A 16599-nucleotide genomic window follows, 5' to 3' on the forward strand; every position below is an offset into this window, starting at 1 on the left:
TCTTGAAGCACGTCTTTTCCTTAGGCCCTGTTCACACTTGCATTTTGGCAAGTAAACGGACCGGATCCTGATCGGATCCTGATCATATCCTGACCTGATCCTGATCAGAACCGTACGGTTCCGATCCGGATCCGGTCCATTTGTATCAGGCATGCATCAGGCTGCCATCCGGATCCGTGGGCAAAAAATAGTTAAATTTAAATAAAAAAATGTTGGGGTCAGCAGAAGGTGCACCTGGTGCACCTGTAGAATCAGGTTCCTCCGCTGCAGGCCTCACCTCCACCTCCGACATTCTGCCAAACAGCTCCAGCACGCCTGTCACTGCTGCTCCACTCCAGACATGCTTGGCCCATGTGTCCCCATCCGAAATGGCCGCTTGGATACGCCTAGGAAGTGGGGTAGAACGTCAGGTTTTTGTAGGCAGTGTGTTCTGTGCCTTCCGTTCCCCATTGGTTTCTGTGTTCCAGATGGTGCTGTCAGGCTCAGGTCAGGCTCCGGTCCGGGTGCGTGGGCCGGAGATCTGGACCCAAAAAATAGCGCATGTTGGAAAAGACTGTACGGAAGGGACACGTGTGAACGTCCGCATAGACTTTACATTGCTATGCGGAACGTACGTTCCGTTTGTACAGTATGCGGTCCGGATCAGATCCGGAAAATCCGGATAGCGAACGCTAATGTGAACCGGGCCTTGCAGTCTCTGACCTGTATAAAGAACATGACAAGGTCTGGTTGTGCTCAGAATACAGGTTCCACATCACACTCCCTTTGCAGGACAGAATCAATTTAGTATTGATACTAAAGACTAGTGGAGAACCATTTAATAATTTTGATCAGGTGTAAGATTTTTAAATGACACCCGAGGCGAAAATAAACTTATGAAATAAATGATTCTATCGTCTTCCTTCTCCTGAAAATGACTTTTTAAGTGATTCCACCGTGTTATTTTATGTTTAAATCTACTTTTTAAGTTTTAACTGTTTTATTGTTTTTGCTCAATGACACATTCATTGAGGTGTGCCAGAGCTAAAATTTATGAACTATTGACCCTTTTTTTTAATCTCTTTCTTGCTCTCAGAAGCCATTTTCTGCTAGGAAAGTGTTTTATAGTTGGAATTTCTTATCAGTGAGGGTCACACTGTAGTCACTTCCTGTCTAAGTCAGGACTGAGTCAGCTACTTACATACCACACCTGATATTTTTAGGCAGAGAAAGAAAAAAGGAGCACAGCATAATTATTTGTGTACTAGGCACTGTACATACCCATGTCTATGTAATCATGTCACATGTCACCTCGGGTATCCTTTAAAGTGGACCTGAACTCAGAACTTTGTCTCTGCTCTAAAAGATAAGCAACAGTATATTAACCGTTAAAGAAAAACATTTTTTATTACAGCTGTTGCAAATTCTGCAATAAATCTGCGAAGTGTCTACTTCCTGCTTTTATGGAAGCAGACATATTCTTGACATGCTGTGTTTAACAATTAGCAGTCAGCTGACACAGGTGAGTGATCAAATCACAAATTGTGATTAGTCACAGAGGGGGAATAAGACAGGCTAAACTCTATAAATACATACAGGGTGCATTTCTCTCTGCTTTGCTTCTGTCCTGTGCAAGAGTTCGGGTCCACTTTAAGGCTCTGCTCTGCTGCTCATAATTATGTGTTAAAGCAGAAGGTGGTCTCATAAAATTAGAGCTTTAAAAATCTATCAGCTGATCTAACTGATCATGTCTTTCTAGATGAATTTTTATAGACATAAGCCCATTTCCAATGGGGCTCTTTGTGCCCGATTTCACATGCTCAAATGCGGATCCAGAATCCCAGTCTATTGAAATTAATAGACTGCTTCAGAATTCTGGACAGTGTACCTGAATTCTCATAGCCGTGCATGGAACGGTTACAGGGGTTCGGATGCATAATCGACATGCACAAGTGCCGAAAGATGGAGACAGATTAGCCGGCGCTAGTGGAAACCCGCCCTTAATCATCTGCTGTACCATCAGACAATCCTATTTATGTTCTAGCAAATTATATTTATGGGAGGTTTAGTGATCTGTCTCTTCCAAGAAGACAGCTAGAGGTAACTATTCCCTTTTTGATCAAAGGAATTTTACTCCAATACTGTATAAAAGTATTCATAATCTGTGGACACACCCAGAACTAGTTTTGACAGTGTTTGGCAGATGCACGAGTTTGAAGCATATGTAGTCCCCACCTCATGAGATATGTTGCCTTACGTTTGCTTATGTTTGTTATATTCATTAACTTAGGCTGCTTTTCCACTTGCTGGAATCTGCTTCAAAAAGCGTCCGTTTTGCAAATCGCAACAGCATAGCAATTTGTAAATTCCGGTGCTCCTTTTCCATTAGCGTGATGCATATTTGGCCAAATCCCAGTTGCCAGCCTGCACTATCAGTGAGATGGCAGTCCGTTCCTGACAGCTTTACTGCACAATCGCGGTGACTGTAAATAGCAGGTTGCATGTTTGCATTTAGCGCAACTCACACTTTGTAAGTTATGCAAACGTTGCTAGTATAACTAGTGTTAAATTACTTGCGTTTTGCACTTTAACCACTTGAGGACCCACCCTTTACCCCCCCTTAAGGACCAGCGCTGTTTGTTTGGATCTGTGCTGGGTGGGCTCTGCAGCCCCCAGCACAGATCCGCGGCCACACAGAGCGATCAGATCGCCCCCCTTTTTTCCCCACTAGGGGGATGATGTGCAGGGGGGGTCTGATCGCTCCTCCTGTCTGGCATGTTGCGGGGGGGGCACCTCAAAGCCCCCCCCGCGGCGACATTCTCCCCCCTCCCTCTCCTACCTGCTCCCCCCGGAGATCTGGGCTGCACAGGACGCTATCCGTCCTGTGCAGCCAGTGACAGGCTGTCTTCTGTCACATGGCGGCGATCCCCGGCCGCTGATTGGCCGGGGATCGCCGATCTGCCTTACGGCGCTGCTGCGCAGCAGCGCCGTACAAATGTAAACAAAGCGGATTATTTCCGCTTGTGTTTACATCTAGCCTGCGAGCCGCCATCGGCGGCCCGCAGGCTATTCACGGAGCCCCCCGCCGTGATTTGACAAGAAGCAGCCGCTCGCGCGAGCGGCTGCTTCTTGATTAATTAAGCTGCAGCTGGCGACGCAGTACTGCGTCGCTGGTCCTGCAGCTGCCACTTTGCCGACGCACGGTATAAGCGTGCGGTCGGCAAGTGGTTAAAGGGAACATAAAGCGAGACAGATATGGATGCTGCCATATTTATTTCCTTTTAAACCATGCATATTACTTGGCTGTTCTGCTGACCCTCTGCCTTTAGTTTCAAAGATTTTTATTATAGAAAACACCAAAAAAGAACACAAAAAACATAAAAGCAGGAAATATCCACACACAGGGGGCAAAAGGACAATTTGTAGGTTGATCCTATGCCTTTAATACTTTTAGCCATAGACTGTGAGCAAGCTTGCAGATCAGGTGCTCTGACTGAAGTCTGACTGGATTAGCTGCATGCTTGTTTCAGGTGTGAGATTTAGACATTATTGCAGCCAAAGAAATCGGCAGTATAGCCAGGCAACTGGTATTGCTTAAAAAAATAAGTATGAAAGCCTCGCTTTAGGTTCCCTTTAAGCAACACTGGGGAGTCTGATGTAGCTTTGTGTTCCACGTTGTTTCTAAAAACATAACATTTTGTGCAGGCTAATTACAAATGAATCTGGAAATAGTACTGTTTTTCCATGTTTGAAAACATATCACCATACAATGCTACAATGCTTTGACAGGCGTGGTTACTTTTTTTCATTAGGGGCTGCTTCCATCATACTCAAACTGATTCAGCTTTCATAAGTGGACATCTAGCAAGTAAACTGATTGGCCCACCGGGAACAATGGATGCAAAGACTTGCCTAGAAATCTCTGTTGTCTCATCGCTGCAGTTTCTCAGGAAGCACCTAGGTAAGTGGTTGAGCAAAAAGAGATGGGAAAGGGGTTGCAAAGCACATTGCGGTCAAAAGACTATACCCTCACTTTAATAATATAGTTACATATTTATGGAGATGAGGACTTCTTGGACAACATTTTTAGCTGTGGGGAAGCTATGCTAGCTTCAGTGGTAACTGGATGATGTCTCATTATTAGCATTTTGCATTAACCCAGCAATGAATCACATCCATATTATAATTCTAGGCTTTCTATATGTTCAGCAAGAAGTCTTATGCCTAGCTTATTGTTTAAATCAGGTTAAATGATTATGGTGTGCTTGAAATTATGTGGCGTAAAATGGAAACAACATGTTTAAAACCAGCTCAGCGGTATGGACGAGTTGAGCTCATCCATGACCGCCGCGCAGGATTTCTCAGTCCCTGGTGGGCCGATTTTCCAAATTTTTGTATTCAAACATGCAGCTAGCACTTTGCTAGCTGCGTGTTTGTACCGATCGGCACCGAAGCGCCGCTCCCCGCCGCGTTACAGGCCCCCCCCCCCAGACCCCGTGCGCAGCCTGGCCAATCAGTGCCAGGCAGCGCTAAGGGGTGGATCGGGACTCCCTCCGACGCCATGACGTGATCGCCGCCATGGCGATGGGGGAAGCCAAACAGCAAGTCCTGTTCTGAACGGGATTTCCTGTTTGCTCTGATCGCCGGAGGCGATCGGAAGGGGTGGGGGGATGCCACTGCACAGCAGCTATCATGTAGCTAGCGCTAGGCTAGCTACATGATTTTAAAAAAAAAATTAAAAATAGTGCTGCGCAGCCACCCTGGCGCATTTAATAGAATGCCAAGGTGGTTAAGTATACTTGTTATCCTGATAGTTCTAGACATCAACTAACATCTTTGTAAGCCAGCTGGGCTATTAAATTGAACTTATTGTTATTGTAATACAACTGTTCAGTTATGTTTGTATACGAAACTTTAAAATAAAAATAAAATCCTGGATGGAAAGCTAACACTCAGACAGCAGGTATCGGCTGTTGTCAAGTCCTCATTTTTCCATCTGAGAAATATAGCAAGAATTAACCACTTGAGGACCCACCCTTTACCCCCCCTTAACGACCAGATCGCCCCCCTTTTTTCCCCACTAGGGGGATGATGTGCTGGGGGGGTCTGATCGCTCCTGCCTGCGGGTGTTGCGGGGGGGGGGCACTTTAAAGCCGCGGCGAAATCCTCCCCCTCCCTCTCCTACCTGGCCCCCCCTGGAGATCCGGGCTGCACAGGACGCTATCCGTCCTGTGCAGCCAGTGACGGGACGTCCCCTGTCACATGGCGGCGATCCCCGGCCGCTGATTGGCCGGGGATCGCCGATCTGCCTTACGGGCCGTACAAATGTAAACAAAGCGGATTATTTCCGCTTGTGTTTACATTTAGCCTGCGAGCCGCCATCGGCGGCCCGCAGGCTATTCACGGAGCCCCCCGCCGTGAATTGACAGGAAGCAGCCGCTCGCACGAGCGGCTGCTTCCTGATTAATCAGCCTGCAGCTGGCGACGCAATACTGCGTCGCTGGTCCTGCAGCTGCCACTTTGCCGACGCGCGTTATGAGTGCGCGGTCGGCAAGAGGTTAAACTCCTTATCCCAGCTGAAGACCAACCTGTGCTAGTTCATGCATTTGTATCCTCCTGCCTAGGCTACTACAATGCCCTGTTCGTCGGATCCCCAGATAAGGTTCTGCGCCCCTTACAACTAGTAGCCAGTAGCCAATGCCCCCCGCAGCTCACACATCTCCCCAGTATTGCAAACTCCTCACTGGTTGCCAGTAAAATGCAGAATCAATTTCAAGATCTGCCTGCTGACATTCAAGGCTCCAGACCACATGGGACCCAAGTACATAGTGGTTCTACTAGAGCTCTATGACTTTCCACACACCCTCCGCTATGCCAATCAGATTAATCTGGCTATTCCCAGGATCCACTTAAAAACATTTGGTGCTCGGGCCTTTTCCTATGCAGCCCCTATTCTATGGAACTCGCTTCCACAATTAGTGTGAGAGGCTCCTTCTCTGGACAGCTTTAAGAAAAGGCTAAAAACCCAACCTTTTTTCCCGAGCCGTTGAGACTGCATAACGCAGGTCACATTGCTTTGAGTCCCCAGGGAGAAAAGCGTATCAGCGCTTTTAACCACTTCCCAACTGAGGGGTTTTACCCCTTGACCACCAGAGCAATTTTCACCTTTCAGCGCTCCTTCCATTCATTCGTCTATAACTTTATCATTACTTATCGCAATGAAATGAACTATATCTTGTTTTTTTCGCCACCAATTAGGCTTTCTTTAGGTGGGACATTATGCCAAGAATTATTTTATTTTAAATGTGTTTTAATGGGAAAATAGGAAAAAATGTATTATTTTTCAGTTTTCGGCCTTTATAGTTTTTAAATAATGCATGCTACTGTAATTAAAACCCATGAAATGTATTTGCCTATTTGTCCCGGTTATAAAACCGTTTAATTTATGTCCCTATCACAATGTTTGGCGCCAATATTTTAATTGGAAATAAAGGTGCATTTTTTCAGTTTTGCGTCCATCCCTAATTACAAGCCCATAGTTTATAAAGTAACAGTGTTATACCCTCTTGACATAAATATTTTAAAAAATTCAGTCCCTAAGGTAATTGTAAATTTTTTTATTTTTTTTTTATTACAAAAAAATAATAATTGGGGAGTGTGGGAGGTAAGGAGTTAATTTTTTGTGTAACACTAATTTATTTCTATGTAAAAAATGCTTTAGGGTGTAATTTACTATTTGGCCACAAGATGGCAACAGTAACTTTTTGTTTAATACAACCTGCAAGCGTCATTTCGGACCCTTGCAGGAAGTACTAGGAGGCTGAGAGTTTTTTTTTTTTTCACAATGATCGCGCTGCTTATCGGATAAGCAGCGGATCATTGCGGGGCTTAGATCAATAAACGGGAATGGATTTTCCCGTTCATTGATCTCCGGACGAGCGGCGTGTTTACCGACGGGAGTGCGCGCTAGAGCGAGCGGGAGCGTGGGCAGCGGCGGGAGCGCGGAAAGTACGGATTTCTCCGTCCCTGGGGGTTAAAGGATGGAATAAGGGACGGAGAAATTCGTACGCGTGGGGGTAAAGTGGTTAATTGATTCCTGGGCTAGCGTTAGCCCAGGAATCAATGAATCGGGCCATGGTGCCCGATCACTGATTCCTCTCTCCCGCAAAAAAAGCGACAGCTTCTCTCGGAAGCTTCGCTTTTTCTGACTCCTATGTCCCTCTAAGCATACATTGTACGCTTAAAGCAGCCTTTCTCAACCTTTCTACCCTGGAGGAACCCTGCAAATAGCTTTTGAATCTCAAGGAACCCCTGCAAACTATTTTTTGATCTCAAGGAACCCCTGCATTTATTTTGCAGGAGGCATGGTCTTTAAAAGTATGTGTGGCTGTTTATTTCACTACCCCTATTACACTGCCACTCATTATACTGCCTCCTAAGCCCCTAATGTAGTGCTTCTTGTTACAGTACCACCTATTATAGTGAGCTCCATTATACATCCCCCACGATGGGGGAAAATGCCAAGGAACCCTTGCAGAGTACTCAAGGAACCCTGGGGTTTCAGGGAACCCTGGTTGAGAAAGCCTGGCTTAGAGTGACGTCATGTAAACAAACTCAAGGTTGCCATCTTGTGGCCAAAAAGTAAAACTACATCTAAAAGTTAAAAAAAATTACAATACACATATATTTCCCCAAATCAAACACTATTTACATCCCACCCTCCCAAAAATACCCATATAAAATGTTTAATAAAAAAAAACCACAAATATTTACCTAAAGGTCTAAACTTTTTAAATATCTATGTAAAGATTAAATATTTCAAATTTTTTTTTTTTATAAGCTTGTAAATAGTGATGGATGCAAAACGGAAAAAATGCTCTTTTATTTCCAAATAAAATATTGTCGTCATACATTGTGATAGGGACATAATTTAGATGGTGAAATAACTGGGACAAATGGGAAAATACAATACGTGGGTTTTAATTATGGAGGCATGTATTATTTTAAATGGCCGAAAACTGAGAAATAGTGAATTTTTTCAGTTTTTTTCTTATTCTTACTGTTAAAATGCATTTACAGTAAGGTAGCTCTTAGCAAAATGTACCCCCCAAAGAAAGCCTAATTGGTGGCGGAAAAAACAAGATATAGATCAGTTCATTGTGATGAGTAGTGATAAAGTTATAGGCTAATGAATGGGAGGTGAACATTGCTCGGATGCATAAAGTGAAAATGACTGAGGGCTTAAGTGGTTAAATGTAACTTAAAGGGGAACTGAAGAGAGAGGTATATGGAGGCTGTCATGTGTATTTCCTTTTAGACAATACCAGTTGCCTGGCAGCCCTGCTGATCCTCTGCCTCTAATACTATTAGCCATAGCCCCTGAACAAGCATGCAGCAGATCAGGTGTTTCAGTGGTTCAGACTTATAAGTCTGATCTGACAAGACTAGCTGCATGCTTGTTTCTGGTTTTAATCAGATACTACTGCAGAGAAATAGACCAGCAGGGCTGCCAGGCAACTGGTATTGATTAAAAGGAAATAAACATGACAGCCTCCATATACCTCTCTCTTCAGACTCTGAAGCGACTTTAAAAACAGCTTTTTACCTTATATTCTACATGGGCACGTTTTCCCCTGCTAAAACGCCGCTATCCTGCGGCGGAACGAGGGGTCTTTTCCCCCCAAATCCCCCCCTGCAAAATCCAAGACCAACGTGGTCGTAGATTTTGCTGCTCATGGAGGCAGAACTTTCGGCTGTAGCCCTGCCTCCATGCCCGTCCATCAGCGGCGGATCTCCGCCTCTCCCCCGCCCCTCTCAGTGAAGGAAGACTGAGAGGGGCGGGGAGAGGCGGAGATACGCGCTGATAGACGCGCATGGAGGCAGGGCTACAGCCATTAGCTCTGCCTCAACAGGAAGCGCTCCCCGGGCACCACGGAGGGATTTGGGGGTAAAGACCCCTCGTTATGCCGCGGGATAGAGGCGTTTTAGCATGGGCAACCATGCCCCTGTTAAATATAAGGTAAAAAGCTGTTTTTAATCTCGCTTCAGATTCTCTTTAATTTATGTTAATTTCTTCTGATGTATTGCTTATTATTAATACTTTGTTAATCATCTTTATGGATGTGTGCCCCTCAGTCTCAACTTAACTTGCAGTCTTCACTACTGGGAATAGGAGGCACGGATCTACACAGCTCTGAGTATGTGCGTAGCCTGGGAGGTCTAATTGATGGGGATATAAACTTCAGAACTCACATCTCTGCTGTGGTGACATCATCCTATTTTCACCCGAAGAACATTGCAAAAATCAAGTACCTCATCCCTGCAGTAGATCTGCCACACTTAGTCCATGCCTTCATTACATCCCGACTGGACTACTGTAATACTTTCTACCCCGGCCTTCCAAAAAACGTTTGGACTTGTACCGCCTACAGCTGATACAGAATACTGCTGCCAGACTGTTAACCAACCAACCCCGGCACTGCCACATAACACCAGTCCTGCACTCCCTTTACTGGCTACCTATAAAATGTAGGGTCTATTTAAGATCGACCTACTGACATTTAAATCACTACATAATCTGGGCCCTGGATACATGAAAGAAATGTTGCAGCTGCGTAGCAATCCCTGCAATCTCAGATCCACAGGTTCTATTAATCTAGTCATACCCAGAGTCCACCTGAAAACATTTAGTCCCATAGCCTTCTGTCATGCTGCTTCTATGTTATGGAACGCCTTTCCTCAGCAGATCAGGACAGCTCCATCTCTGGACATGTTTAAATCCAGATTTAAAACCCACCTGTTCAGTTTGGCATTTGCAGAAATATAAGTTTTGTTGTGTGAATACTTCATCCTACTACCAACTACTGAATCTGAGAGAGCCTAAGCACTTTGGGCCCTATGCAATTCACTTTTTCACCTGAGTTTTCTCCTAGGAGATAATTTTTCATCTTCAAATTAAAATACATTTCCAGTACTTTTCAACTAAAAAAGTACCAAAAAGTAAATGAAAAAGTACTATCAAAATTATTTTGAGCAATTTCTTGCTTTCTGATGGCTTAAAATGTATTTTATTGACAAATTTAAAAATATCACCTAGGAGAAAACTCAAAAGAAAAAGTGAATTGCATATGGGCCTTTGAGTCCTATGGGAGAAAAGCGCTATAGAAATGTTATTGTTATTGAACTGCTCACTGCAATACAAAGCTATGGAGCCTTGCTCTCTTGATGCTCATATCTGTGATGCCCCCAAATAATTTATTTTTTAAATTAGATTCTATGTTTATTATTAGACTATATGTTTCTATAAAATCTAATGTCTAATCTATTACAAAGTACAATAGTGTAACCTTCAACTGTCTCATGCCATGAGCTGAACCGTTCAAACAGGAGCATGCATGTGCATGCGCGCTCCTGTGCTTTAGTGGTATAGTTGGACTTTTATAAACACCCTATTTGCAGGAATGGGTTAACACAAACTTGTACTGAAAATAAACGTATGAGATAATTAATTCTATGAGCAGTACTATTGGTAAATTGAACATTAGTAACATATAACAGAACACATATTTGTATTTTCAGTTTGAGGACTTAAACTTTAGGACTAAATTCTAAAAAGCAGCCATGACTGATGTAAAATCTGCTTTGCTATGTATTAACACTTTAATTTCTTTTAGCACTAAAACCTTATCAATTGTATGTCCTTAGTCAAACTGTTTAGACTTCTGTTTACTTTTCAGTAAACCAGGCTGAATTCCACAAGCTTGACAAGCTCATTGGCATAGATAATAACTCTAGTTCTTTAACACTTGCTCTCCAGGAAAATAGAAAAGGAACTTCAGTCAATTTCTCAGTAAGACTAGTATTATATATACCTATTTTATCTCACTATGCCATATGTCAGTTGAGGTACTTCTTATGGGTTATGAGCTCTATTACAACGGCTTGTCTGGTATGTGGCTCATGTTTCCACTGAAAACACATTAGTAGATATGTGTGGGCTAAGGTTAATTGTTTAGTTAACATTGTTTGCAATATTTCGAGTTGATCTTGCAGCCATTTAGATCCTTTCCTAAAGCATCAGCCCTTACTAGTTTCAGGATCTGCCACAGCTCAGCCATGCTAAAGGTCAAAGTTTATGCAGCTGCTTCTCCATTCAAAAGGCTCACCTAATGCCCAGCTCCCATATATAAGCTCCTCCAAAAGCCTCTCACCTTGGCCCATATTAACTTTTTCTCCTGAGTTTTCTCCCAGGTAATATATTTTCAAACTTGTCAATAAAATGCCTTTTAAACCACCAACAAGCAAGAAAACACTCAAAATAATTTTGATAGTACTTTTTCAACTACTTTTTGGTACTTTTTCAATTACAAAGTGCTGAAAAGTTATTATAAATAGAAGATGAAAAATAATCTCCTAGGAGAAAACTCAGGAGAAAAAGTTAATTCCAAATGGCCCCTTGCCTTTGTATCCTATGCCTTTCCTATTCCCTATCCTTCTCTAACCTTTCCACCTCTCTACCCACTCAACTCCATGGCCCAAATGCAATTGACTTTTTTTCCTGAGGTTTCTCCTAGGTATTTTATAACAAGGTGTGAAAATATCACTTAGGAGAAAAAGTTAATTGCATATGGGCCCTTGTGGCTTTTTTATGCTATGCCTGCGCTTATGCTTTTCGCATCTCCGGGCCACATTTTTTGTAATTTAACCTATTTTGGTTCCTGGACGTAGAAACTACGTCCAGGAACCATGCGCGCTAACGCGCGCTCCCGCGGCCGATCGCACGCGTGCACGCGCACTCCCGGCCGCGGATTCGGTAGCCACGGAATCAATGTATCGGGCTATGGTGCCCGATCACTGATTCCTCTCCCCCGCTGAAAAAGTGACAGCTTCTCTCGGAAGCTGTGCTTTTTCTGGCCGTTCCCTCCCCGATGAGTCACTCTAAGCGTGTGTTACGCTTAGAGTGACGTCATGTAAGCGTCATGTAAGCGTCAACAAAAAGTAAAACTACAACTAAAATTTAAAAAAAAAATAAAAATAACACACAATTACATTATAAAACTATACTTTACATCCCACCCTCCCAAAAATACCCAAATAAAATGTTTAATATAAAAAAAACAAAAAAAAACATTACAATAAAGAAAAAACCATGTAAATGTAAACCTAAGGGTAAACATGTAAACATGTAAACCTAAGGGTCTAAACTTTTTAAATATCAATGTAAAGATGAAATATTTCTATATTTTTTTTATTTTAAACTTGTAAATAGTGATAGATGCAAAACGGAAAAAATGCACCTTTATTTCCAAATAAAATATTGTCGCCATACATTGTGATAGGGACATAATTTTAACGGTGTAATAACCGGGACATATGGGCAAATACAATACGTGAGTTTTAATTATGGAGGCATGTATTATTTTAAAACTATAATGGCTGAAAACTGAGAAATAATGATTTTTTCCGTTGTTTTCTTATTCTTCCTGTTAAAATGCATTTACAGTAAAGTGGCTCTTAGCAAAATGTACCCCCCAAAGAAAGCCTAATTGGTGGCGGAAAAAACAAGATATAGATCAGTTCGTTGTGATAAGTAGTGATAAAGTTATAGGCTAATGAATGGGAGGTGAACATTTCTCAAGTGAAAACGACGGAACCTGAATGGGTTAATAATATTAAACTGTGCAGGATATAGACTGAGACCAAAAACTACCCACATGCACAGAACAAGAGTCACTGTTACTCATTTCCAATACCTGCACATAATATATTGGCTCTCAGCAGATTCTGACACTCCTATATACCAGTTTGTTAAAACACTGCGGAATGACTGTTTTGTATACACATAAAAACACATTAAACTGAATGTATTACTTTTTTTCAACAAAAATTAGAATTTCCTCTAAAGGTCAAATTACAGACGGTGTGTTTTTATGTAGGGGCGTTTCTAGGTTCCTGGGAGACCCGGGGCACCCCTGGTCACCAAGAGGGAATGAGTGTGCGGCGGGCATAGCGCGCCACAGTGAGAAGTGGGCGTGGTCGTAGGTGTGGCCATATGTACATGAACATAGCAGTGGCGTAACTTAAATATATTCAATAGGCAGTATTTCACATATAAAAGCCCCTCACCTGGCTTCTGTCTTGTGTTCGGCTGGCTGGCCTGTGCGCTGTACTCGGCTGGAGGTTATGCTGGGCTGCCTGGCTGGTGGTTATACTACGCTGTGCTGGCCTGTCTGGCGGTGATGTTGTGCTAGCCTGGCTTGCGATGATGCTGTGCCAGCTTGGCTGGCGGTGATGTTGAGCCGGCCTGGCTTTGCTAGGTGACTTGCTGGGGGCTTTGCTGGGCTGGGCAATTTGCTGGGGGCATTTTGGGGGGCTTTGCTGGGCTGGGACCAGGAGGCTTTGCTAGGCTGGGGGCCTCTGTTCAATACCCTTAGGTTCACCTAAAAGTGTACTCGAGGCGATATGTAACATGAGATAAACATGTATATGTACAGTCCAAAACATATTAAAAACCAGGCTGTTTTACTTGCTTGATTTTGCTTCCTGAAAGAGTTCATATCTAAACATGGAATGAAAGCTTCTGTTTTGTTGGTACCTTGTATCTTGTTGAAATATAGTAAACATCACTGCTAAGCAAAATACAGTCATAAAAGTTTTCCTGGCAGAATACAACTTCTGAGGGCAGGGAGAGATAAAATACATGAAGTATTGACCTTTTCCTAACCCTGGGACACTTAATAGGCTGCCACTGATTAGAGACAGTAAAACATTCAACCTCCCTTGTAAATGTTTAAATATAAAAGAAAACCATGGGATACTTAAAAAAGTAATTTTTAGGAGAGGAGGATGAATATAATTGTTTATCTCATCAGTTTATTTTCACCTCTGCTTCACTTTAAAGGGACACTTAAGTCAAACAAAAAAAATGAGTTTTACTCACCTAGGGCTTCCAATAGCCCCCTGCAGCTGTCCGGTGCCCTCGCCGTCTCCCTCCGATCCTCCTGGCCCCGCCGGCAGCCACTTCCTGTTTCGGTGACAGGAGCTGACAGGCTGGGGACGCGAGTGATTCTTCGCGTTCCCAGACACACTAGCACCCTCTATGCTGCTATATGGTATATGATATATGCTATAGCAGCATAGATGGCGCTATTGTGGCCAGGAGCGCGAAGAATCACTCGCGTCCCCAGCCTGTCAGCTCCTGTCACCGAAACAGGAAGTGGCTGCCGGCGGGGCCAGGAGGATCGGAGGGAGACGGCGAGGGCACCGGACAGCTGCAGGGGGCAATTGGAAGCCCCAGGTGAGTAAAACTCATTTTTTTTTTTGACTTAAGTGTCCCTTTAAATATCAGTCTTTGGTTAAATACTTGCAGAGTCGTTTTAGGTTAAAGGCATATTGATATACCATATATATTTTTATTATAGATGTAAAACTATCCACATGATTTTAGTAGGCAGACCTGACAATGCAGGCTGACCATAAATGGCACAAATTCGCCCTGCTCAGTGTACCACTCAAATAAGAACTGGGCAGTGTAGAGCTAACATAAGATAAGAAATTGAGGATTTATAAAGCACATTATCCATTGCACTCAGTGATTTTTCAGCTTTCCTTTAAGAATCACTGACAGTGATGCTGATCCCCTTCCCTGCACTGCCCCCCTCCCTTCAGGAAGCCCAGGATGGGAGAGTGTGTCTTTGCATACACCATTCCAGATTATCAGTAGATGCAGATTGGTGAGCCCTCACTGGTCAGATGATGAGCAGATGTCTTCCCACCAAATGTTCTCAGGGAGTAGTGTGTGTCTGTCAGTAATTGCCTTCCTTTTCAGCAAGTGCACTGCAGTGTCCTATACTATCTGCAAAAGCTGTTATCAGAAAACACAGCTTGTTAAAACCCTTGCAATGTAAGGCATACAGTCAAAAATGGCGCAGAGTGAAAAATGGCGCACCGTTCTGCCGATCATAAAACGCTACTTACCGTTTTAATGTAAATACATTAAAACGGTAAATAGCGTTTTATAAAACAGAATAGTGCGCCATTGAAAAATTCAGGGAGCTAGTCGGGCTGGAGGAGAGGCAGCGGGCAGTGGGCTGGCAGCGGGGGTCGGGCTGGAGGAGAGGCAGCGGGCAGTAGGCTGGCAGCGGGGGTCGGGCTGGAGGAGAGGCAGCGGGCAGTGGGCTGGCAGCGGGGGTCGGGCTGGAGGAGAGGCAGCGGGCAGTAGGCTGGCAGCGGGGGTCGGGCTGGAGGAGAGGCAGCGGGCAGTGGGCTGGCAGCGGGGGTCGGGCTGGAGGAGAGGCAGCGGGCAGTGGGCTGGCAGCGGGGGTCGGGCTGGAGGAGAGGCAGCGGGTAGTAGGCTGGCAGCGGGGGTCGGGCTGGAGGAGAGGCAGCGGGCAGTGGGCTGGCAGCGGGGGTCGGGCTGGAGGAGAGGCAGCGGGCAGTGGACTGGCAGCGGGGGTCGGGCTGGAGGAGAGGCAGCGGGCAGTGGGCTGGCAGCGGGGGTCGGGCTGGAGGAGAGGCAGCGGGCAGTGGGCTGGCAGCGGGGGTCGGGCTGGAGGAGAGGCAGCGGGGTGGAGGGAGTAGGATTAGGTAGCATGTGTATACATTACATTGTCCCGGCCGGCAATCGCTCCTCACTTCACAGCTTGCAGGACTCCTGCATCCAGCCAATCACCATGCGGCTTCAGTTTCCGCATGGTGATTGGCTGGATGCAGGACTCCTGCAAGCTATGAAGTGAAGGAGCGATCGCCGGCCGGGACAATGTAATGTATACACATGCTACCTAATCCTACTCCCTCCACCCCGCTGCCTCTCCTCCAGCCTGACCCCCGCTGCCAGCCCACTGCCCGCTGCCTCTCCTCCAGCCCGACCCCCGCTGCCAGCCCACTGCCCGCTGTCTCTCCTCCAGCCCGACCCCCGCTGCCAGCCCATTGCCCGCTGCCTCTCCTCCAGCCCGACCCCTGCTGCCAGCCTACTGCCCGCTGCCCTTCCTCCAGCCCGACCCCCGCTGCCAGCCCACTGCCCGCTGCCTCTCCTCCAGCCCGATCCTTGCAAAAAAATAAAAAATAAAATAACATATAAAACGATAAATATCGTTTTAAGTGCAGCGCCATTCTGACACTATTGGCGCTGTGCGCCATTTTTGCCTGTCCCCAATGTAAGTGGTTGACCTGGAAGGGAAGTGAATTGCAGTTTACTCACAAAACTTATTCCATGCCATTATCTCTATTCATATTAGTCAGTACAGAATCACATAAATCTGCTGTCTGTGTTTCAGATCTGGCTGAAAATGGCCTTCGGTTGGAAAATCTGAGTGAAGAGATCCAAGCTGAAATCATTCCAAATTTCCCAGTGATTTTTCAGCTTTCCTTTAAGAATCACTGACAGTGATGCTGATCCCCTTCCCTGCACTGCCCCCCTCCCTTCAGGAAGCCCAGGATGGGAGAGTGTGTCTTTGCATACACCATTCCAGATTATCAGTAGATGCAGATTGGTGAGCCCTCACTGGTCAGATGATGAGCAGATGTCTTCCCACCAAATGTTCTCAGGGAGTAGTGTGTGTCTGTCAGTAATTGCCTTCCTTTTCAGCAAGTGCACTGCAGTGTCCTATACTATCTGCAAAA

At 44.8% G+C, this 16599-nt stretch overlaps 1 protein-coding gene across 1 annotated transcript in view; it reads left to right on the plus strand.

Moving 5' to 3' along the window:
- LOC137545045 (platelet-activating factor acetylhydrolase 2, cytoplasmic-like) overlaps nt 1-16360 on the plus strand; it is a 107362-nt gene extending 91002 nt beyond the window's left edge. The window contains exons 9-10 of the mRNA XM_068266147.1: nt 3792-3940; nt 16254-16360. Coding sequence (XP_068122248.1) covers nt 3792-3940; nt 16254-16360 — 256 coding nt within the window. The remainder of the gene's footprint in view (nt 1-3791; nt 3941-16253) is intronic.
- The last annotated feature ends 239 nt before the right edge of the window (nt 16361-16599 follow it).

The sequence above is a fragment of the Hyperolius riggenbachi genome, chromosome 2 (genome assembly GCF_040937935.1).
Source record: "Hyperolius riggenbachi isolate aHypRig1 chromosome 2, aHypRig1.pri, whole genome shotgun sequence".
NCBI lineage: Eukaryota > Metazoa > Chordata > Amphibia > Anura > Hyperoliidae > Hyperolius > Hyperolius riggenbachi.